Source organism: Xiphias gladius, chromosome 16 (genome assembly GCF_016859285.1).
Source record: "Xiphias gladius isolate SHS-SW01 ecotype Sanya breed wild chromosome 16, ASM1685928v1, whole genome shotgun sequence".
Classification (NCBI taxonomy): Eukaryota; Metazoa; Chordata; class Actinopteri; order Istiophoriformes; family Xiphiidae; genus Xiphias; species Xiphias gladius.
In genome coordinates this window covers 10,895,442-10,920,132 of record NC_053415.1, presented here as the reverse complement: position 1 = coordinate 10,920,132, position 24,691 = coordinate 10,895,442, and the positions used below count along the sequence as shown (strand labels likewise).

At 40.8% G+C, this 24,691-nt stretch overlaps 2 protein-coding genes across 2 annotated transcripts in view; one reads left to right on the top strand and one right to left on the bottom strand.

Moving 5' to 3' along the window:
• The first annotated feature begins 107 nt into the window (after positions 1 to 107).
• Positions 108 to 8,472, top strand: sept10 (septin 10). The gene is given in 10 exon segments (XM_040148514.1): positions 108 to 297; positions 1,645 to 1,759; positions 2,240 to 2,435; positions 2,639 to 2,825; positions 5,967 to 6,128; positions 6,658 to 6,754; positions 7,147 to 7,315; positions 7,317 to 7,387; positions 7,601 to 7,662; positions 8,290 to 8,472. Coding segments are annotated over 10 exon segments (1,272 nt in total). The 5' UTR covers positions 108 to 267.
• Positions 8,473 to 13,893: 5,421 nt separating this feature from the next.
• Positions 13,894 to 24,691, bottom strand: part of LOC120801065 (E3 ubiquitin-protein ligase SH3RF3-like) — a 104,863-nt gene continuing 94,065 nt past the window's right edge. Inside the window, exons 9-10 of the mRNA XM_040147578.1 lie at positions 19,449 to 19,822; positions 13,894 to 17,838 (exon numbers count right to left, since the gene is read on the bottom strand). Of these exons, the coding sequence (XP_040003512.1) occupies positions 17,670 to 17,838; positions 19,449 to 19,822 (543 nt within the window). The 3' untranslated portion in view covers positions 13,894 to 17,669. The remainder of the gene's footprint in view (positions 17,839 to 19,448; positions 19,823 to 24,691) is intronic.

Genomic DNA, 24,691 nt, shown 5'->3' with positions numbered 1-24,691 from the left:
ATATTTTGCTCCTTAAAAGTGACATATGTTTGACCCTCTCTGACAGTTTGGCCCAATTTACAGAATGTTAGTTTTAAAGCAAATTTACAAACTAAAGATTTCACCTCATTCCTACATTGTTTTAGGTGGTGTAGTCTGTCCAGTTGTCGACGGTAGACACTGTGAGGCGGTCCTGACCAGGATTCTTAAAAAAAGAAGTCGGTCTCTAGTCTTTTTTCTTTGTATTATTTGTGAATCTAGCTGGGACATTAACTTCTGTCTAAAACTATGGCTTCTTCGGATGTTGCTCGGCAGCCGGTTAGTATTTTCCTTCCTTGTGGTTGACAAATGACAGTGTTCTTGACAGTTGAGCAGGGAGTGTCCAGGGCTACCATTATGTTAGCTACCGCTAGCCTGATGACTAGTTTCTTTCATGTTATTTTCAAGTTAAAATCTGGCAGCGTTTGAAACGAAATTACAGTGTGGAACACAACAACACATCTGTATTTTACGTCGACATATATCCAGAACATCAAGCGGGTCTTTTCGACTTCAATTTTCAACTTTTAAAAAGGGATTCCGTGTTACATCTTTCACCAAAATACACCGACGGGGCGCTCTAGCTGGCCAACACTTTGCTAGCCATTCAACAGTCAAAAGTTCCACTAAATAGTTGTGTGCTGCACGGGTAAACACTCCTGTGCTACAGTTACCGACACAGACGTTGCCAAAATCGTAGCTAGTTCATGTAATACTAGTAAGTTATGGAGGTAACGCCCGCCATGGAGCTAGCTCGATTAGCGCCACTAAATCGCTACATTTTTGAATGAAATGTGGTGGTCAAGTATTCCAAACTTGAGTGAACGTTTAGTGTTTCCCACTAAACAACATAGAGTGTGATTAAAAGTTGGAGGTCCATCAAGAGAAAATTTCGTTTAATGTCAGCGTTTTGTATCACACTCTATAACCAGGTCAGTGTATATAACACCTGCTTAGCTGACTACCGATACTCTGGATTTCTGAATAGTTGAGACGGGGACGGGTCAGAGGAGGACAACAGGAGAGCGCAGTTTTTAAGAAGCTGGATTAGCGTTTTCACATGCTTCTGTCTGATAGGGTGAGATAAAGGCTCATAACGCTTAAAGCATTGTTTTTAGATCTTTTATATTAGTTGTCCAGAGCCACTTGTAAATGAAATACTCCAGAATCACAAAGCAGCTATAATTCCAAGAGATGGAGATGTGCATGCTAGAAAGGGTATTGGGCAGTAATTGTGAAAAAATGTTCTAGGTTGTTGGATCATTTGATATGTGAATGACTCCATTCATTAATAATTCGTGCTTTATTTTGTGATTTAATTGTAATTATTACCCACAAGAAGAAATTTATGAATAGGTAAATGTAAAATCTAAATTAATATCTATCTTAATATAGATTAGTGGGCATCCGTACATGATGTTTGAAACTGGTATGTCATTCACTCTTACAAGTACCTCCTATTACAATACTCACTGGAGGTAAGTGAACAAATTATAAAAGTTTACATTTTACTCTTGGTTGTTGAGATAATCCCACTTCTTTGGGTAATCTCTTTTCTTATTTAGTGAAGAAAATTGCTACAGCATCCTGTGAATGATCTATTTGTTTGTGTGATTTCTACCTCAGGATAAAGGAGTCCGGCCCCTGTCCTTGGCAGGCCACGTGGGCTTTGACAGCCTTCCAGATCAGCTTGTCAACAAGTCCATCTGCCAGGGCTTCTGCTTCAATATTCTCTGCATCGGTACATACATATTATACACACTGTTGCTTTAAACACAGATACACACACATTGTGACATTGTGAAGATGCCCCTACCAAAATTAATCCTGCATTTGCTTGGCACTACATGCACACGGGCACATGCTATTGCTTAGGCCTGTCGGATCTTAAAGCTCCTTTAGTCTTGCACCTTAGTTAGAATACCCACAGTGTGACCACAATGGTATTTCTTGATAAATTAGTATCAGTCTGGTAAATTTGACTTTGTGGCAGTGGTTGACATGCAGTTATAGGAGCAGTGCTGTGATAAGAAGGATGCTGATTCAAATCTCTCAGCCAGCTGGTAACAATGTGTTGGGTTTTCAGACATCCTTCCTTTAGAAAAGGGGAGTTTAAGGGTTACTAGATTTGTTAGGATTGTTGATGCTCACAGTCCAATATTGGATCTCAGCAGGGAAGTTTAATAATCAAAAATTGCCTCACATCTTTTTCTGGCCCTAGGTGAGACCGGTATTGGCAAGTCTACTCTGATGGATACTCTATTCAATACCAACTTTGAGAACTTTGAGTCATCCCACTTTGAACCTCAGGTGAAGCTGCGGGCTCAGACGTACGACCTGCAGGAGAGTAATGTCAGACTACGCCTTACCGTGGTCAACACTGTGGGCTTCGGAGACCAAATGAACAAACAAGAGAGGTGGGAGGAGCAGAAAGGAGTTGAGAGGAGTGAAAGTCTCAGAGTGTGTTCAAGAGAGTTTGAGTGATTACGAGAGTGAATGTGATTAAGAATAAGTGTTTAGGTAAACATCCTATTTCACATTTACTGCTGTTGTGAACTTATCTGTGTTTACCATTCATAAAACCCAGATCACTGATCAGCCTAATATGTCTTTCCTGAAGCTATCAGCCAGTGGTGGACTACATCGACAGGCAGTTTGAGAGTTATCTGCAGGAGGAGCTAAAAATCAAGCGCTCTCTTCACAACTACCACGACTCACGAGTCCACGCCTGCCTTTACTTCATTTCCCCCTCAGGTCATTCACTCAAATCCCTGGACCTGGTCACCATGAAGAAACTAGACAGCAAGGTAGGCAAAGGATCACTGTGTGTGCGTCAGAATGACGTATTGAATAATACATCAGGTGTATTGTTTATATTCACTGTGATGTAGGATTTCTGAAGTAGCATTTGGAAGGTACTGTGTATCCCAGATAAGGAAAAACGGTAAATTATTTTAATTTCTCTCTTTAATTTATCACGCAATTTGACAAATGGCTCATTTTACTGGAGTAGCCAACAATGTTGTTCCACACATTAATTATATGAGGTGAGGCTATTTTTCCTTGGCTGGCTCGACAGTGTTCGAGAAAGGAGGGAGACCACACATAGATCGTAAATAATGACAAATGTTTTCGTGAAATTTATGAAATACAAATAAGCGATGTCTGTGAGCTGGTCAGCTGTGTAAGCAATGTGTGTTTGAATGGTATGGAGTGTGTGAGCCTATGGTTGTGAAGCACAAAGAATAAAGTCAGTTGGCATGCCAGGGGAAGAGAGTGAGACGATCTAGCAGGTCTGATTCATAAGCCAATTTTAGACAGCCTGTTCAAGGTGGGAATGTTGTGCCTTTATCCCGCCTTGCCATTCTGTATAAATGGTACGAACATGGAATGGGGGGACATTGTTGTTCCGGCATTAAGCCAGCAGTGGTGGTAGTCACAGAGCTGAATCAAAGTCTGTGTAAAAGGGAGAGCTGGCATTGCAGGACAGACGCTGACGCTGTTGTGTTATCCGTCGTGCCTCTGATTCTGGAAGGCTGGTGTGCTATCCATAATCACACACTGGGGCGGCATTACACCGGCTTTGTTTGGTTCAGCGTAAACAAGCAAAGCTGGCATAATGACAGGTCTCATAACAGCAACTGAGTGGCATCTCTGTTTAAAAGAGGCGATAGATTCCTGAGCCAAGACTACTCAGGTGTGCTGCAATACATGTAAAGGTGTCAGCTCCACCCTCCGACTTCCTGAAATGAAAAGGAAAAGCACAGCCAGCCACAGTAGACAACAAAGATAGGGCCAACCCCTGTGGCCGTCAATAGCGTAATTCCTATTCCTAAACAATGGGAGACGCACTATCAGACAGCGAGTCATATTCTCACAGTCAGACATGTTTAGCATTTAGATAGAAGAGTAATAAAAACTCAGACAAGACACAAGAACCATGGACTTTGAGGACTTCTTTTCCACGTTGGCTTTATTCTTGACCTAGGAGGCAGCAGCTGACAAGAATTATTGTATCAAAAGATCTGGAGAAAGCGAGTAAGTGGGCCTTGAGTGGAAGCTGGTCTGTTAACTGCTGTTTCCAGGGTCAAGAATAAACTGTTTAGCTCATTTATTGATACATGTTAGCACAATTGATTTATAGTAGTGGAACGCTGGCATAAAATATTGGCTGATAAAGGCATCCCAAAAATGGTTCCCTTCATTGTTGTGGAGATTACTATATTAACCTTTGGGGATTAGTTGCAGAAACTCCTGCTGTGTCTGAAATCAATTCCTTGTTAACTCATTTACAACTTCCCTCTGATAGACATTCAGCAGTTTACTGCAAATGAGCTGTTTACTGCAAAAGATCATTGAGATTCCAGAAACATATGAACCATCATCTTTTTGTGTGATGACCAACGTATAGTGTCACATGATTGTCATTTTTCTATTTAAAAAAGTGCAATGTGGGATTGTGAGCAGAAAGTCGGTGAATGCTATGGGCACTACTTTATTGGTTCCATTGTGGGAATTTTGAAGGGTGCTAATGTGACAATGTGACAATCATAAATTGATACGTACAGTATGTGAGAGACAGTGGGAGGTCTTGTCTGTGGGGCTATCCTGTGGCTGTTTCTAGACTTTCTTCTAAGTGTTTTTTTTTTTTTGGTTTTTTTTGTCTGACTGTTGGGAGTGGTTCACTAACCAACTGCCTAAAACCCCCCCCATCACTCTTGAAGTGGTCAGAAACTTTCCCATGCTCTCTGTGTAATGACCTTGTGTTGCTTTGTGTATTTGTGTGATTTCACTGCTCTGGAGTGTTGGTAGCCCCAGATCTGCGTGTGAATGGAGTAGAAAAACGCAGAGGAATGCTGTAATCAGTTCACACGCACACACTCAAGTCGTCCTTTTGTGTCACTGTGCAGATACACACAGAGAGCGAGCCATTTGTTGAATGTGCAGCATTGACAGAGAGATGGTCCGTCTCTCAGACAGCTGTTGGAACAGATCTCCTTGCATTGTTTTGTTTTCTCTGCTGGGATCGGTGTGTATTCTGCATTTGTGTATGGGTGTGTGGTCTGGCCCAGAAGATTGTATAGTGAAAGCAACTGATTCCAGGCCTCTCTCTGTGGTACGACAAGATGACGGACAGACAGGAATGCAGGATGACTTGGACAGCAGAGTGGGCTGCTGGGCCAGAAATAACTTCACTAAACTTGGTTTATATAGCACTTATCTAAAAACCGTTTATAAAAAATACATTTACATAAAGTAATGAAAACAAATACTGTTGGAAAAGAAAATTTTTCAAAAGGTTTTGTTGAAATTTACTTTTGTTTGTACTTTGCCAGAGTCAGACCAATTGGTACCTATTTAAACATGTGTCCACATGTAGTTTCATGGTATGTTGGTCAGTGAGATAAGCTTGTTTTAGCCAAGTTAAGTTCTAATTTTAGGGCAGTTAGCCTTAACAATTTTGTCTTAACAGACAAGCATACATATAACAATACATACAATTGCTGTGACACCACGGTGGCTACAGGCAAGGTGATAATTTAAAACTCCCAGCCTGTAGTATTGAAATACAATTGATCTTGTTGCTCCCCTGAGTTCTTTAGTCGTATTTAGTTTCAACTTGTTTGTTATTGGAGATGAATGTCTGTCTAAGAAGACAGGGGCTAACATGACAGGGGTGTGACTAAAAATACGATTGGATGTGAGTGTAATACAGTAAATGTCTGGGTTTTTTTGTTGTTTTTTTAAATTTATTTCTTTGTTTATTTTTTTGGGTCATATTTTTGCTCCTTATCCTCACTTATATTTTCAGAAGATTTTTTTGTTTACATTCTTAGTTAATAAAATGTTTTTTTTTTTTTCCTGAAGCGTGTACATATTTGTAGTAAATAATAATAGCTGAGGAAGAAAAATGTGTTTTTATGAATATGTGTCCCATCTCGCCGTAGGTGAACATCATCCCAGTGATCGCCAAAGCCGACACAATCAGCAAGAGCGAGCTGCATAAGTTCAAGATCAAAATCATGAGTGAGCTGGTCAGCAACGGCGTCCAGATCTATCAGTTCCCCCTGGATGATGAGACTGTGGCCAAAGTCAACACTACTATGAACGTAAGGGGACACGCATACACATACATACACACACACATTTTGAAGAAGAGTGCCACAGATAGGTTGACGTAAAAAAAATATTTAATTGATACCATCTGCCCTTACTAATCTTGAATACGGTTACATTAATTATTTCAGGTCAGAAACTCAGCTTTAGAGAGGTCTGTTTTTTGTTTGTGTGGATTTTCTAGTTCAGTTGTCAGTCTGACAGATCTACAATATATTTCCATAGGTGTGCAGTTGTTTTTTATTTTCACATATACTTCAGTTACAGAAATGAATTTGAATTTCCTTGTAGCATCCGCAAGGTTTTAAAAATACAACTTAAACAAGCAGACAGATGCGTGGCCGTTTGTGCTTGTGTGAGGAAAAATTGCTGAGGGAGTTGGTGGAAAGGACAGTTGTGACTCAATAAGTGTATAGATTTACATGTTATACCTGAAACAAATACATTTGTTAGCAGTAGTAGTGTGGATCTCACTGTTATATATTTTTTCGCAGTCTCGATTCATAATGTGTCTGTTTGTAGGGTCACTTGCCCTTTGCTGTAGTAGGCAGCACGGAGGAAGTCTGCGTTGGCAATAAGATGGTGAAAGCGCGTCAGTATCCCTGGGGTGTAGTACAAGGTAAGGTGGATCACTGTGTGTTGTGTGTGTTTCTGTACAACGTTGTTAGCATTACCAAAGATGTTGATACAGTGGAAGTCTATTAATCCCTCCAGACCTCTTTCTTTATACTCGCAAGAAAGAGCTCAACAAAGTGTTAACTTAATTTTAAAATCAGCACAGTCCTGTTCAGTGGGCCTATTTTCCAAAAACATAACCTGTCCTACTGTGAGCAGCTGCCGGCCGACAGGAAAATATGTCACCACTGTGGGGAGTGTCCCATCCTGGTTAAATGCCGTTTCAAAGGCTTTTCTAGCCTGACATAAGCAGATCTGGAGGAATCATTTTAATATCAGCTAGAAGGATAACTTTATAACTCTTCTAAAGTGTATTGATGTGTGTGTGTGTGTCAGTGGAGAACGAGAATCACTGCGACTTTGTGAAGCTCAGGGAGATGCTCATCTGTGTAAACATGGAGGACCTGAGAGAGCAGACACACACCCGCCACTATGAGCTGTACAGACGCTGCAAACTGGAGGAAATGGGATTCAAAGACACAGACCCAGAGTGCAAACCTGTCAGGTGAGCTGCCAACTCATAAACACCTGCACCTATATAAAGAAAAATGTACAACTGACATGACTGACAGTTGACGTGTGTGTGTGTGTGTGTGTGTGTGTGTGTGTGTGTGTGTGTGTGTGTGTGTGTGTGTGTGTGGCTGTGTGTGTGGCTGTGGCTGTGTGTGTGTGTGTGTGTGTGTGTGTGTGTGTGTGTGTGTGTGTGTGGCTGTGTGTGTGTGTGTGTGTGTGTGTGTGTGTGTGTGTGTGTGTGTGTGTGTGTGTGTGTGTGTGTGAGAGAGAGATTGAGAGAGAGGTGCAGTGCAGAGGGTGAAGGAGAAGGAGGCCGAGCTGAAGGAGGCTGAGAGAGAGGTATGAAGACATGCAGGAAGATGCACGCAGACTCACAGACACAGACAGAGAAAACTTCATTGACAGTGTTTGACATTGGCCATAACTAGACGTGCATCAGGCCCAGGGTTTGTGAATTGCTGAATTGACTTTTTCAAACTGATACAATTTTGGAAACCATGAATAGCTTCAGTTACATTTGGCCAAATTTCCATGTGTAGATCTGTGTAATGTATCTGTGTAACTCTTTACTTAGTTCCCACTGAATGTAGTAATTTGTACTCATTTCATTTTTAAATCTATTCAAACGTGCATGATTTTAACAACATTCTTTCATTTTTAAGTTTTTTGTTTTTTTTTAATGTTTTTGTTGTTTATATCTCCTCTGAATCATCAGTAAACTAAAGAACATTCCTGGTACAAATGTTTTTTCCTTTACTGGATAAAATCAAAGTAGAAGCTAAATTTCCACACCAATAAAGTGATCTTTTTTTCTTACCATTTCACATCTAATTTGGTTTTTAGTGTAAGAGAGCAACTACTCATTATTATACTGGAATGAAGTGGTCATGTGTTTTCCTTGATACGATCAAAAATATAGGCATTTCTAGAACTTAACCTTGTTCCCCGTCCCTGTGTGTGTTTCAGCTGCAGGGCCGTTTTGAGCAGCTGAAGCGCCTCCATGCAGACGAGAAAGCAGCCTTGGAGGAAAAGAAGAGACTCCTGGATGAGGACCAGGGTTCCTTCAGTAAGAGACGGGCTGCTGCTCAGCTCCTGCAGGCCCAGAGTCTCACCGCCAACGGCAAGAAGGACAAGGACCGCAAGAAGTAAGAGGCTTCTCTGAAGGCTGATGCCTGTATTTCATGGAAATATTCAGGATCACAGCTGGGATCTGTGAAATAAAACTTTATAAGTCATTACTTGTTGAAAAGAAGTTCAGCACTTGGAGCTTCATTTGATTTAGTACACATTGCCACCTGCTGGGAAAACTAATGTAGGGCAACACATAAAGACCAGCGGATGTATTTCAGATACATGAGTGTGGTGACCAACATGTGGTGAAGCTTACAGTTAGGTCTTTACCTTCCTACACAGTGGACTGGGTTTGATTTGGGTTTGATAACTACCTATATTTGTTCATTAACTTTTTGCAGTGTTTCAAACTTAATCGAATATTGAATGTGAGAATTTTTTTTGTAGTTTTTGACGGTAAAAACAAGGACAGAAGAAAAAAGAATAATATGAAAGACTGAATAATGAAATGGCTAAAAGGCCACATAGGATTTAAGAGCACGTTACAGGTGCTTATGGCTTTTGTCATTGGGGCGTTTTTACACATAGGAAGTTCAATAATGCAATGTTAAATATGCCTTTTTTTTATGCTGTAAAATTGATTCTCACCTCACCGATGTACACCTGTCCCTATTTGCTCTCTTTTAGCTCTGGCTTTATGTGAAGACTCTGAAGCACACTCCACTCTGACCAGTATAACCAGTGGCTTTCTGCCCACCTCCTTTCCAGCCCTTTGTGGCCAGTCTCAAACACTAACCAGGAAAGCCCCACACAAACCAGCAGTGTGTGCTAGTGTGAGTTTGATTTTGTGCCAAAGCTTAATGACTTTACCCAAGAATAATGTGTATACTTTCCTCAATGGTATTTTTAATCTTCTTTGTGGGTTTTATACCTTTTTGTGTAATATTTTATATTTATCCTTTCATTTTTATATAAAACACTTATTTTCCCTCTACCTGTACACAGATCAAAAGACATGAATAAGTACAAATAATTCAGTTTAAGGGACTTCATCAGATACAATGTGTCTGTCTGCCATATCTTCATTGTATCATAATGGACTCTTCATGTTTTGTAATGCACCAAATTAGTCTTGTGACTTTCCTAAGGAGATAGTCTGTAATCTGTAACATGCTTGTCATTTATTATAGATACCCTTTCAGACATACACTTCAATGGGTAAACTTTCCAGCTATTTTACAGACGGTCTTTAAGTCTGAATCCTGCAAATGCCCAGGTCTTTTTCAAAAAAGTTGCAGTGGCAATGTGTGTCAGTGTGTAAGCTAGTAAAATTTCTATTATATTACACGTCAACTGCAGCTCAAGTTGTAATTAAATGCAGAATTAATGTAAAAGCTACAGTAGCAGAAGGTTACATACTTTTATTTTTTTAATGCACAAATTAAAATACGATCTGTTAATAAATAAATAATCCACAAAATACTGTATATGAGAGAGGAGATTACTCTCATGTCAAATAAGTCATTAAAACTGTGTTTTTATTGTTTTCTTTTTGTTACGGGGCAAAAGGAGGAAAAAAAACTCCTGGAAAACCACAACAATCATAAGACCATCACAGTGCTCCTAACTTTTCTGCTTTTGTCCATACCCACTGCTTACATTATGAAAATCTAGCAAAATGCTTCAGATATAGCATGAAATTCAAACTATATTTTGGCACTGCGCGTTGTATAAAATAGGCAGCAGAATTGATAAAATAGTTGAGAAAACTTATCAGGGGATCTACAGGGTTGGTCACACCAGTGAGAAGCTGGGGCGAGCGGGTCAATCGTAAAGCTTCAGAGAATATTATTCAACAGCAAAATAAGAAAACCCATCACGTTGCTATTTTTGAAACTCATAGCTGTTCTCCAGCAGTGCTGCCGCTGCCGTGAGAAAGAATATAGAGCGAGCATTGCAGCATATGCAGACATTTTGCAGGCACACGTTCGAATGTCAAAAATGCCATTCATTTAACAGATATGTAGCTAAACCCAGCAATGTTACAGAATCCATGTCTGAAAAGGGCTTAAGCTGTATCTGTGATCATTCCTGATGCTGGATTTAGTGCATTCATCATCAAGAGTTGTCATAAGCATGGTTACAGGGCATTATAATTCCTTATCCTTTTTCTGTATTATGTCTGATTTTTTTTTTTTTTCTTTTTCTTGTTTGTCCTTTAAGCAATAAGCCTTTGATACGAGCACGTCGGCATTACAATAACCTGCAGGAATCACACTGATTCTCCAGCTGTTGTTCCAAAGGAAAAGATTTACTTCTCCCGTCTAATCACAGGTTTCTAGGAGGGTGAAGGCCGAGGCTTAGTTTTGAATTAGGTACATGTTAGAGCATATATTTATATATATTGTGTTTTACTTGCTCCCCTATTTTTCCTGCTGACACAAACGGTTGAAGCTTGCAAACCAGTCTGAAAAGAGCTGACTTGTGGAAGAAAAGGCATCATGTCAAGTCAGTGTTCGCTGAGGGAGTAAAGGAAGGGGGGGAGGATGCATTTGTGACAATATTGTAAGGTTTTTGTTTTTCTTTTGTTTTTTTTCATTTACTTTGCCTGGAATCATGATAAGACAGGGTTTCACTCCACGTAGCCTTCGACAGTACAGAGTAAACCAGGACACTGTGGTGCTGGTTTCCAGTACAAGTGTGATTTGTAAGCCAACATTTTACTCAGAAACCCTGCCACTCTATATTCACACTAGTGCTTAAGATGTGTTAGTGCCTTACCTATGTGAAGCTTACTTTGAAACACACCGATGCCTGATGGAGTAAAAGCTTCTCTGAGACACATTGTACAACACTTGTATTTAAGGAATAAACAGTGTTATTTGGGAGCTTTTTTTTCTTCTTTCTAAATAAATCATTGTATTTTTGTCATGATACACTCTGCCTGTCTGTCTGTTTCGATCTCTATGCTTGCTTGTGTCTTTGCTGCGGCCATTAACAACTGCCGATCAGGGGAGCAGTGTGAAACAAGTGGTAAAGATTTGTATCGTGCGCCAGCATGCAGGCAAGACGGTCCTGGTGTGCATCACTGATGCAAGCAAAACCATCACAGAGAAAACACGGTTTACATTTCACATTTAAAACAACTGTAGGTTTCACCCGAGAGTCTTCTGCTCACAACACTCTCAGTCCAGTTCCTAAGGAAGAGGAACCTGTTTCTTTTCTCGTGTTTTGGGGACAGCCTACAGTAGAGAGATGACAGGAAAGGAGGGGAGAGGGCAAGAGAGATGGGAAATGACACACAACAAAGGTCCCCGGCCAGATGCGAACTGGGGGACATTAAAGGTTATGGATGAGGCCATAAAACCAAAGCCAACAAGGCGCCCCAGAGAGAATATAGAGGCACCAAGCGTTTGACTAGAAACATTTTGAAGTCACATGTAAAGGGATACAACAGGTATTTTAAAGAGAGTAGGAAAAGCAGCTGTTATGTAAGCGTGTGTGTGTGAGGAGGGAAAATCTACGAAGGGACAACAGTTCAGCTTTGATACATTGTCATGTTGGTTGAAGAGGTTTCATCAGACTGTGGTGCAGCAGAGACGCTATTAATGGTCTCTCTTCCTCAGGGAAAGTGAAATTTATCTAATGTGTGTCGTCGGAAAAATTCATGTCCAAGTCGGAGGTCAGTAAGGCTGGATTTGTCACACACAGCATTTTTATCCAAGATGTCTGACCAGGTACAATATTATAGTTAGATGTGGTACGATAGAAGTTACAGATATGGAGTACTAACAGACTCGCTAAAATATTCCAATTAATACTATTTTCAGTTCTGGTTATCACCATTAAATGACCACTGGTGTGAGCTCATGATGTGATGATTTTCTTTTTGCTGTATTGAGTGAGGCTTTTTTTTTTGTTACAGTATTTTCTTTTTAGAAATCAGTATGTGAATTGAATGCTACTTTATGAAGCATACGTTTGCTGCTTTGCAAATGGAAACAGTTTTGGTTGTGTACCTATTCTCCACAACGGGACCTTTTTGTTTCTAATACTGCATCAAAATAACTGAGCAAAACTAAAATGTTTAAAGGCTTTTGCAGACTGTTTTCAGACCAACAGACCTCCTGACTTAATTCCACTCCACCCCTGTGATTCATTTAAAATGAAACAGCTAATGTAGAGACATCTGCAATTCTTTCCCTTTCAGCAGAGGGTAAAAGAATATAGGGAATGATCACAGGCTGTTCCTTTTGCTTTAGAGAAAGACAACAGTAGCTTAACAAATTGCCTGCCCACCACTTATTACAGTTGAACACACACACACACACAAAAGGACTGCCCTCTACCACCTGGTAGAGATCTTGTTCCCTGCAGTGTCTTACCCTCCGGCTCTGTTGCCCTTCATGTGACTCAGAGCTGGCACGCAGACAGGTAGGCAGACAGGTCTGGCGTAAAGCAGAGGAACACTGATCAATTCCCCGCAGTGGCCCGCAGCACCTCGCTGTTAGGTGGTGAAAAGACATCCCGAGTGGAGCGATTTCACCAAGACAAACTGTGGAGAAAGGGTGTGTGTGTGTGTGTGTGTGTGTGTGTAGACAGACAACTTTAGCTGCTCTCTGAGTGGCTCAGCTACTGGTTGGAAAGTGATTTCTCACAGTTTTTTTTCCTGCCAGAGGTGAACACTATCGCTGCGCTGCAGAAATCTGACAAATCTAAATTTGCTTCCTGCGTCCCGCTTACCTTAAATATACCGGTTAGAGTCTGTGTGTTTGAGTCAAGATTTTCTGAGTGCGCTTGCATCCAAGATAACTGTCAACCCCCTGTGCTGGCACACACAGACCTTCACATACACACACCCTTGTCACCTTTTGCCACTCACTCTAAATGCAAATGGAGGTGATCACTGGAGACAGGCCCGGCTGCTGGAGAGATGAGGTTGTCATTTGCGGGGAGTGCCGTCGACGCTCTGAAATTACCAATTACACACCTCGACCATGCCAATGTTGACTCGAGAAGACGAGAGATAGAGGGAGAGGAAAAGATGGAGGGAATGATGAAAAGACAGAGTGTCAGCTTTATTTCTAAACATCCTTTACCAGCATGATAAAGACAATAATACACACTGTCAGATAACCTCACCTGGAGTGTTGCTCATCAGGCTCCATTGGCTCACAATGAGCACATCGCGATAATTATAATTAGAACAGTATATAATATGATTCTCGGGTTGAATCATCCAAGGGACAGCTGTAAAATCCTAATGAGCTGTACAGGTAATGTGTTTGTTATGCATTAGAGTACACAAATGTGTATTGTTTCCAATCATATTCTGTTATAAAGCTGCGGCAGATGCAAAAAGACACCGAAAACCTGTTTTAAAACAAAGGCATTTATTGCGAAAAATGCACTTGACATGAAAAAACAATCAAATCAACCACGGGTCATCAGTACAAGACGATGTATAATGATCACATGGTAGAGGGCGCTGGGCATGGTCAGCGCAGAGCATGACTTCATTGGCACAAAAGGCCTATAAATATTCTGCACAATATAGAATTATATATATACTTTCTTTTTTTTCCCGGTTTCTCCCGATGTACCGCTGTACTCGAACCAACTCCGTGTCCTGATGAGGCATGAGTGTCCACATAACACCAAACTTTTTCGTCAAGTTCCATTCTTCTGTAAAGAGCTACATACAGAGGCCCCCCCCCTCCCCTCGTACACACGCGCACACACACGCACAGACACACGAGTATCCATAGGAACAAATATGGCTGACATCTATTTCAAGATGGCAGGGTGAGTGCTCAGGCTTCCCGGAAGGATGTTCCAAAAAAGGGAGAGGACAGCAATTTGATATCAAGTCCAATGAAAAAATTTGGATGCGCAATGGTGTTTTTTTTATGTTGTGTTCATGTCCAGTGGGAATTAACACTGCTGTTAATGGCTTGTTCACATTTTTCAAGCCGTCACCATGAGTGCTCAGGTGCTATTTACAACCAGGAAGCTGAGGCAAATGACAAGCTCACATCACGCAAATAAAACACAAAAAAGAAACATTTGTGGGACCAGCGGTTCAAGTTATTGAACCTGAGCAGTGGTTGTATTCCTGATGTTTTGACTCTTGTAAACTCTTCTCCTCCTCACAGCATCAGCCTCACGAGAAAGAAAGAGACCCGTTCATCTCTGACACAGACGAGGACTTGTGCTTAAGTTTTATTCAGTAGAAATTAGAGTCCTCTGTTCGGGAGTGGGCGTGCTAACAGATAAAGAAAATCTCGCTCAGGGTTTTGTGCAGAGCTGTTCTGGGATCTGCTGGTTTTTTGTTTTTTTTTTTTACATTGAGAGCTGCAAGAAAAACAACCAGCAGGCTCATCGCACCAGCAAAGCAGATGAAGGAAGTGAGAAAGAAGAAGATTGAGACGAATGACAGACTGCTCTGTCAGATACAGCTGTGTATTTGTGTATGTGTTGGCATTTGTAGGCACTAGGGTTTGACTGACAGGTTTTGAAAGCCAATGCAGATATTTTTGGACTGAAGTTTCAAGTAACTAATATCTTCTGATTTTCTCATGGCAAATAGAATGGCACTTCTACTTGGCTGAACTAAAACACCCCCTTGAAAGCCATACAAGTATCATGGTCTTGCACACTTACATAAAATGCGGTTAGACTGGTGGACAAAAAAGGGCAAATTAAACATTAAGTGTGTAAAGAATCAAACAAACTGCTTTATACCCATCATTCCAACTGAAAATCGCTGTTATGTGTCAGTCTAGCCCTAGTTTGTATCAGCTGTGACCTTTGGTTTCATCCGGTACCCCAGATGCACAGAATCACCCACAGAGCACTGCCAACCTCCAGAAAACAATTGCAGACCATGTTTCTTTCTATAATTACTGTGTGTGTTTCTTCACTTTGTGAAATTGATCTCCTTTCCTTTCTCCCCCCCCAACAATCTAGTAATGAAAAACATACAAATACAACTCGCCTGTGCTATTGTCTCCTCGATGGCTATACCATGACAGGTCATCCACACGTCAAGTTCAATTTTAAAGTATTATGCTGAAAATAATGACATGATATCAGATTTTATTTTATAAAACTTTTTGCCAGAAAACTGCACTTTTGATTCTGATTCACCATCTGTGCTGTCGCTGTTCTATCTGGAAGTCTGTATTTATCGACTTCTCCTTATGAGATGAATCCGGTTAACCAAGGTAACTCAAGTGTCGTTATCCACTGACAGACGCTCCAATTAGACAAATGTGTGCTCAGCCAATGAGTGAGCCTCACCTGTGTGCACATGGCCAGTAGCAGTTTGTGCTTTGTTCTAACTTTTTTTTTCATTGATACATGGCCGGTATTAAAATCCTGCTGACCTCTCACTCTCTGACACGCACACGCACACGCACACATACATGTATATGCAAACACACATATGCAAGTCAAGCTCTGGGTTTCGCTGTGCTTCTATCTCCAGGAACAGGGGAAAAAGGTAGATGGTTGTGGCTGGATGTAAACTAGACAAGCCTGAATCCACAGTCAGGACGTAGAAATTCACAAAGCAAATGGACTATATACTGGCTGAAGCGGTACAAAAATACTTGTTAAAGGTTGACAAATTCAGAGGAAAGGTTGTCAGAGTTTGGCAGTTGCATGATGAATAATTTGTGTCCCTGCCTGTTGGACTCACAGGTGTTTCCCCCTGAACTGTACATTCTTGCACGAGCATCAAATCTGCACACGTTTTGTTTCACAATATTGCTGCAGTCAGACAAAAAACTGGTAACTCAAGAAAAGGCTGAGGAAGAGGAATTCCTATTGCTCTTTACTGGGACCAACCATGTCATTAACTCACATATTTCAAACTAAAATGGCTGGCTGAAGGTTTTGTTATGATATTTTCCTTCCAAGACATTTGTGCCTGCTTAAAGAAAAATTATGCCTGCTCTTAAGGTACAATGATGTGACAAGTAGCAATGGAAATCACTTTTTTTCAAATAAATAATAACAGAGCGTTTAAAATACTGTATACGTAGATATATTGGCAAGTTGTATCAGATATTATCAAGTGCATTTCTTTGTCTCTAATCCCACACAGAAGTTCAAAAACAACTCTATAAATACAAAATCAATTCTTTAAGAGTTTTGGTGTAACTTTCTGTTTCTCTCTACATTCAGCAAGCCATTTCAATGTAGCCGTGAGATGTCTATGAAGGACAAATGTAAATAAAAAACAGTTGTATAAATTCATGTGATATATAAATAGAAAAATTAATCACCTAATTCATATTTTACTTTTTGCACCAATTTTTTTTAAATTAAAAATGTGACAGATCATCACGGCATAGCTACTTTGGGACAACACAAACATCTATTTCAACATATAAAAAAACATAATAATGCTACATGCATTGTTATTAACATATGTTGGGTTGAAAAAACAAACAAACAAACACATGTGCTTATTGTCACAAACCAGACACAGGTATGTGCTTACAATGATCCTGGTGTGCGGGCTCACACACTTCCCTCATCACCTGGTGGTAGATTTTCACTCTTCAAACAAAGAAAGCACCCGAATTCAAGTTCTGAGGTCTCAGTGGAAAAGCAGAGCTAACGCTTTTTGTGCTAGTGTTTGCTGGTGGATGATGCCGAGGAGGAGAACTGGGAGGCAGGGTTTGTCTTTCTGTGCTCCTTGAGTCCGTGTGCCTTTCAGTAGTCAACATCACGGGTCTGGCAACGAGTCGGACGAGGCCCCTCTGACCCAACGCTGTCGCCGGGCGAATGACATGAGAAGCTGCCCTGCTTCCTATGTGGCTGGGCTGGTCGAAGCCAGGGCTAGCTTTACTGTATGCGTGTGTGTGCGTGAATTACTTGGACTGACCTGTTTCTGAAGACTATTAAAATTAATGATGTTTTGTGACAGTATTAAATATGTTTTCATTCCAAAGTACAGTGTTTATTGACAGGTTATTGTGGGAAAAACTCCATAACGCATTTCAACCATCATGTGAAACTAAAATTCTCCATTGAAATCCAGACTAATTACTTTTTCTTTTTTTTTTTAGGTCTAGCAGCTTTTTAAGGCAAATTTACACAGGTGTTTTTGCATGTCAGTGTCCATATTAAATCAAAACGTGTAATTCTGGAAAATCGGCCCAACCTTTGTGTGTGCCTGCAGCTGTGTGAACTAGTAGCATGTTTGTGTGTTTTGTGTCTCAGAAGCAGGAACAGTGTGTGTTCTTTTGTCCACTTTTTCCAGTTCAGAAGCTCTCAACGAAGCTGCTAGGAAACAGGCCGGTCTGTCCTGTTCTCTGCAGGGTGCCTTTGTACCAGCCGTCCTCCCGCTTCTTATGGACGAACACCACATCACCTTCCCGCAGCTCAATCTCCGCCTCGCTCTGCGGGGGGTAGGGCACCACTACACGATACCTGCCAAACACAGAGACAGTATTAACACACATACTGCGAGTGGTTTGGGCAACATCACATGCTGGAACAATGCACCCGAGAGAAATGAATTCGGCATGTATCAGTAGATAATTTTTTTTTCTTTTTTTGCAATAACCAGTATAGAGGAGGTATTTTCAGTACGTTCTCAGCTACAGACAGTTGTGTGAATTATGGGTCTAAGAAAACTCATCAATTTCTTTAGTGGATTTATCCGTATTTTGTGGTCATGTGTTCACTCGACCTACCTTCGCGATTTCCTGCATTTCCCACAATGTCAAATGCCAAACCCTGAGACATGCTAAATTGTTTTAGTGAGGATTTATCCCACTTAAGAACCAAGTTAAACATTTCAGTCCTGCAACAAATTTCTGAACAAATCAGAGTGTGACTACTTGCACTTGGCTTTGATAAATGATGCTGTAAAGCTGAAATGTTAAACATAACACCACCAGTGTAATTTATTGGAGAGTTTTTGACCTAAGCACTGTTCTGTGTTATACCCGGAGCTATTCACAAGCCAGTAAGTGCATATCAGATGTCTGTGTTTTGGTGTACCACTATCCCACGGGGTTTGGCAGTTACCAGATTATTGGTAAGACAAGATTGTTTCCCCTCTCTGCTTCTTTCTCACCCACACACTCAGATAGAGAAGGATCAGTGTGCACCGTTTGCTGTGACAACCAGCGCTCACAAATGCTTCATTCGTCCTCCATGCCCTGTGACACAAAGGTTTCCTCTGAGGGACATGATGTAAGTGTGTGAAATCTTTGGTTTTGTCTCTCTTGGAGAAAAAAGGATGATCGATTGATGATTCACATCAGTATTAAGTGTTGCTCTTGGACAGCCCTAAGGCATTGGTGGCTTAGGGGCTTCCAATTGAAAACTGTCACCTTGACTGTCACCGTGGTGTTACTATCCCACATAGTGGACTCACTGCGGTTATGACTTATTGCTCATAAAGGTGCTTCTGGCTTGTTCTGACTTTTTCCATTTATCCTCTGCTTGTGCTTTTGTTAACAATGAGTTTAATAACTCTCTGATGACTGTCCTTTCTTTTTTCACACTCTGTATCCTGATGACAAATCCTCCCAGCCCTAAATTTCACCATTTTGTCAGGATAATAAAATATTTTCTGTCAGGGTTATTATTGTCGGTTGTCAGATTAAATACTCAAGTATATGCCTTAAACTTTACTCATGGTATTTGCTGTTGTGCCATATAGTGCACATTTACACACACAACTTGACTGAATAGAGCTTTTTAATCTCTTTAGAAACAAAAACAATAATTGACTATAATATGGAAATACATTTCATTGTTCCCTAAAATTACAAGAATAAATTGCCAGCAGCCTATAAAGTGAAAATGCACTTGTGTTTGAGCAGTTTCCCAGATTCATTAAAGTATTTATGTTTTTGTATGTAAGTTTGTATGTGTGTTGTCTTCCTCTATGTATATCTATATGTAAATATGTATGTTTTTCTTGTGTTTGATTTGCATGTGTGTGTGTGTGTGTGTGTGTGTGTGTGTGTGTGTGTGTGTGTGTCTGTGTGCGCGTGTTTGTTTTTGTTTTGTGTGTGCTTGCCCACCTCTCTCTGGACAAGGGTTTGGGTTCAGGCCGGAGGACCATCAGAGGGTTGCCAGCACGTGTTGCCGGGGGCGACATGGGGAAGTTGGTATCCAGGGAACCAGACTTCCTGTGCAGTGGCTCCAACCCCATGGCCCCTGCCATCTCGCTCTCAATTGGACAGGAGCCGGCTCGGCCCTGCGATGCCATTGGGCAGGAGCCTGAGCGGGCATGGTGGTGATGGTGGTGAGGATGGTGGGTGGGGTCTGTGGCCACGGCGCCTTGGCCAGCCAATGAGGGGTTGTGGGTGGGTGGGGAGGAGGGTGGTGAGCGAGGTTTCTTCTTGGCTGCTGCCCCCGATAAGAGCTTTAGTAGACCACCTGCTTTCCTCTCCTTCTGAGGATGGAAGGATGGAGGTACAAGAAAACAAACAAACAAACAGAAATTCTGGTAAGGATCATTATTTCCTGAGATATACAGGAATATATGTTTTATAAGGCCTGTCATGACAAAAACTGACAAGATGGTAATGAAAGCGGGGTGAACAGGATTTACTGTATGGCACAGAAACAAATAGCAGCTTAAGTAAGGGGCTCCCAGACAGTCTTACTTCCCTGCTAAATAAGTAAAGGGTATCCAGGTACAAAAGTTGTTTTTTGTAGCATGAAAGGGGGAAAGAAAAATACCCCAGGAAAAAGCCCAGCCAAAACCTGAGGACAAACGATAAATCACTGACTGAAAGTGAAGACACCAACAACGGCTCTAGCAACCAACCTGAGCATGAGGTTATGGGAGCTATTCAAACTAACACCATTGCTAAGATACAGGTAGTTCGTTTGGATGTGAAAAAAGAATTTACCAAAACTATGGGACTGCTAAAGAAGGAACTGGTAAACTTCAGAGAGGAAGTTAGCCAAAAGTTAAATTCTACTGTAAATGATTTAAAAGAAATAACGGATGGAGTCGAGGATACGGAGCAGAAAGTGGCTAATGTGGAGGAGTGGAGTGCCAAAACCAAGTAGGTGCTTTCCTGCACCCTGGAATTTCAAGAGAGCATCCAAGTCCAGCTTATGGACCTGGAGGCGCATTCATGTAGAAATAACATGTGCATCCCTGGAATTCCTGAGGGAGTTCAGGGAGACAATAACGAGAAATTCCTAGAAAAGTATATAAAAACACAGCTGTCCCTCCATGACACAGCCCCTCTGCTGTCAGCAGTCCCCTAGGATCCAAACCAATGCAAGATTCGAACCCAAGGTCTATGGTCGTCTATTTTCTGAAGTATAAGACTAAAGAGCTGGTTTTTCGCTCCACTTAGAAAAAGAGAGTAATCCATTATGAAGGGAGAAGGGTGTTTTTTGAGCAAAAATACCCGATCAAAGGTGTATCATTGTCAAAGTCTACAATCATGAGAAATAAGGTGCGAACCACTGGTAACACTCAAGTAGAGATAGGCCAGGTTAGACTCTGCTAGAAACCTAAAAAATGCCTGCGCAGTTCTGGAACAAGAAAGATGGGAAGGGAAGAGTATGGAGAAGGAAAGAACGGCTCAGGATCCAAAGCATACCATATCATCTGTCAAACATGGTGGACGCAGTGTTATGGCATTGGCATGTATGGCTGCCAGTGGCACCGGGTCCCTGGTGTTTATTGATGATGTGACTGCTGATAGAAGTCGCAGGATGAATTCTGATGTATATAGGGCTTTACTATCTGCTCAGATTCAGTCAAATGCTGCAAAACTGATAGGATGGTGCTTCATAGTACAGATAGATAATGACCCGAAACATACTGCGAAAGCAACCCAAGAGATTCTCACGGCAAAGAATTTGAATATTCTTCAATGGCCAAGTCAGTCACCTGACCTCAATCATGCTTTTCACTTACTGAAGACACAACTGAGGGCAGAAAAACCCATAAACAAGCAGCAATTAAAGGCAGCTGCAGTAAAGGCCTGGCAAAGCAACTCAAGAGAGGAAGCTCAGCATTTGGTGTTGTCCGTGGGCTCCAGACTTCAGCCAGTCATTGACTACAAAGGATTTTCTTCCAAATATTAAAAATAACCCATATATTTTTAATTATGTTGGTTTGTCCAATTACTTTTGAGCCTTTGAAAACGAGGGACTATGTATAAAAAATGGCTGTAATTCCTAAACAGTTAAAGTGATTTTTTTGTTAAACCTCTTGAATTAAAGCTGAAAGTCTACAGCAGTAATTTCAGTAATTCCTAAAATGGGTAAAAACCAGACAGAATGGGGTTCTTATAGACCTATATCTAACTATAAATGGAGGAATCTGTCCATCTGCTGTCTGTCCTTTTGATTTTCTCGATAACCACTTGTCCAATCGACTTCAAACTTCATGTGTGTATTGCTGAGGACCCAAGGAAGTGCTGTGTTGACTCTGAAGTTTTTTCCTCGAGAAACATAGAGGGGGAAATATTAGTCGGTTAGGGCTAAGGCGGTGCAGCCACACAACTGGCGTCATCGATTGTGACAATGGCGCTTTGCAAAGATGGCTGCACCTTGTTAAAGCATGGATTCCCTGGACAACAAGCTGCAGTGGGAGAATTTTAGTATGAGACCTGTAATTGACAAAGCTCTGAAAATTGTAAGTGGCCTATCACAGCAGTACAACTGCTATGCATGGTCACTTGAAGTGAAAGCATCCTGGAGAGCTTTGTTTAAAATGCAGCGACAGCAAACCAGCACCGTTCTGTTTACTTTTTATCCCCACCAAAGCATGATATATCAGGATTATTTACAGACGAAACAAGTAATTTATTAACTGTTCCTGTTATGGTAATGTAACATTAAATCATGCGTCATTTACTGCCGCGATTCGGCTGTTGTATATTTTTTGTTTCCTTTAACGGCCATGTATGAGTGAGAAAATGGCTTAAACTAGCGTTAAATCTTTTCAAATATTTTTCTTGCTGATGCAAAAATACATTTGCCAGTGATTTTACTTACTCCAGTGATGAAATAAATCAATGTCATACCCATTTTCAGTTTTAAGTCAAGTTCTCCAGTAAAAATACTGATTCTCCAGTTCAGGGAAAGGGTTACTATGACACACAGTGATTAAATTAATCTGCACTCACTTGCCCATTTATTAGGTACGCCTAGATAAAACTAGTGCAGTATAATACAACAGGCCTGCAATAAATTCTCCCTTTTCTTCCGTACTAAGGCCAACAGAATGGACTTTAGTTTGTGAATGAGGGGAAGACCCCTTCCTCCTTAGAAATACCCTGGCTTTACATGAAACAAAGTCATGGATCATAAGGGATCATAAGGACTTCTACGATTTCAAAGGACAATCATGGCTGTAAAGGACCCACACAGCTTGATACTGAAATGCAACCCAGCTTCTTTTCATTTCCCGTTTTACATGATGTCAAGTATTTCGTCCTATCCATGATGAGCCTGTCTGTTGTCCTTTGGTCGGTCTGTTCTCTTTTTGTCAAAAACAATAAAAAGAAAGTTAAAAAAAGAAAGTGGTGTAAACAATATCTCTACATTGTATTTTGTTTTTCTTCTCTCTATAAATCCACAGAACATAAATACACTCTCTACATATAAACCAAAGATCACATTTATGAAACAAATAAAGAAATGTTTTCCCGTTGACTCATGACTCAAGAGAGACAACTGGTAACCACATTTGTTCCAGACAGTAAAACAATGTGAGATGTTTTTCCGTCAATATGGACAAACCCTCTGGAAGTTTGAAAAAAACCTACATCTCCAGGCATACCAGAAGAAATTAATACATTAAATGTCTTTTTTATGCTGCTGCTTTGCTGCTGTTTATGTTGTGAGGACACTGGGGACGAGTCCCCTGCACATTTTGGGGTTACCCATTTTACCTTCTTTAAGGGTATAGTTCATCCTTTTTGGACAAGCCCAAGAGTTAGATGAGAAGATCGATACCCCTCTGATGTCTGTACACTAAGTGTGGAGCTAGTGGTTTTAGAGGAAGTCACATGCTGTAAGTGTTCCTTGAGGAACAACAGTTTAATTATTAACCCTGTACTTCTTTGCAGCATCGCTGTTAGTTGTCTGGCAAGCTCACTGTGATTACAAGACTCTGGGAACTTAATGCTCCTTGTTCCTGTGTTTTTTTACATTTCTGTTTGTGTATGGATTAAACAAACAAGAAATAATGTGTTATTTTTTGCGCTTTAGAGGTACCGGTCGCAGAGTTTTGAACCGTGGACAGAGCCCGATTAGCTGTTTTCCCCTGTTTCCAGTCTTTAAGCCCCATACTTAATGCTCAAACACGAGCACTGTATCAATCTTCTCTTCTAACTCTCCGTAAGAAATCCAAAAAGTGTATTTTTTCATAATGTGGAACTATTCCTTTGTATAAAGGAAGATTCATGCTTTTCCATTCAGGCTTGAATATGGAGGGCCTGTAAAGTACTGTCCATTCAGTCAAACTGGACAAAATGGCTTTCTCTGTTTTCCCGCTTGTTATTGATTTTACATTCTCAATCATGACAACAAGGATCGATACTGAGCATGTCTGAGCATGATTACATTTTTTGGCGATGCAGGGAGCTTTTATATCAGCTCCGTCTCCACCTCAGCCACCTGTTTCTTTAACACACTGTTGGATCAAGCATCTGACTTTTTTTTTTCACACATTTTCTATCAAAACTTGTCTTTGGAAATGGCACGGAGTTGCAAATATAAAAGCAAAAAACAAAATGGAAAACTTAGAATATAAATTGTTGTGTTATTTGCTTTAAAAAAGTTTGAATTTTGACTTTCTATTGAAATCCGAATAGAAGAGGGTCAGGACAGCAGTAGAGGATGCTTCTAAAAACAGTGGTTGTAAATAACTGCAAAGCACCAGAGAGAGTAGATGAGAAAAAACAGAACATAAAGAGAGGTAGTGACCGACTGACCCCATGAGCCTCCTCCAAGGGTCATTATTAAATAAGAGACTCACAAATTAAACTCTATGCTTCCAAGAGACGTGTAAAGAAATAGCGGATTTGAACTTATAACAGCAAACATAACAAATATAATTGACATTTCTCAGTAGCAGCGTGGAAAACATCTGCAACTGCGTTAAATGCTGAATTTTTAGTGTTTCACTGCACTTGGTCAACCAGACAGATCAGCGTCAAGCATAAAGAGTTCTCACAATTGATGTTAAGCCTGTGTTACTGGGTGTAAATGTTCCCTTTTCCCGCTATGAAGTTGATGATGGAGCAGTTAACATTTCAGAGAATGTTGATGGGGACAGAGGCCA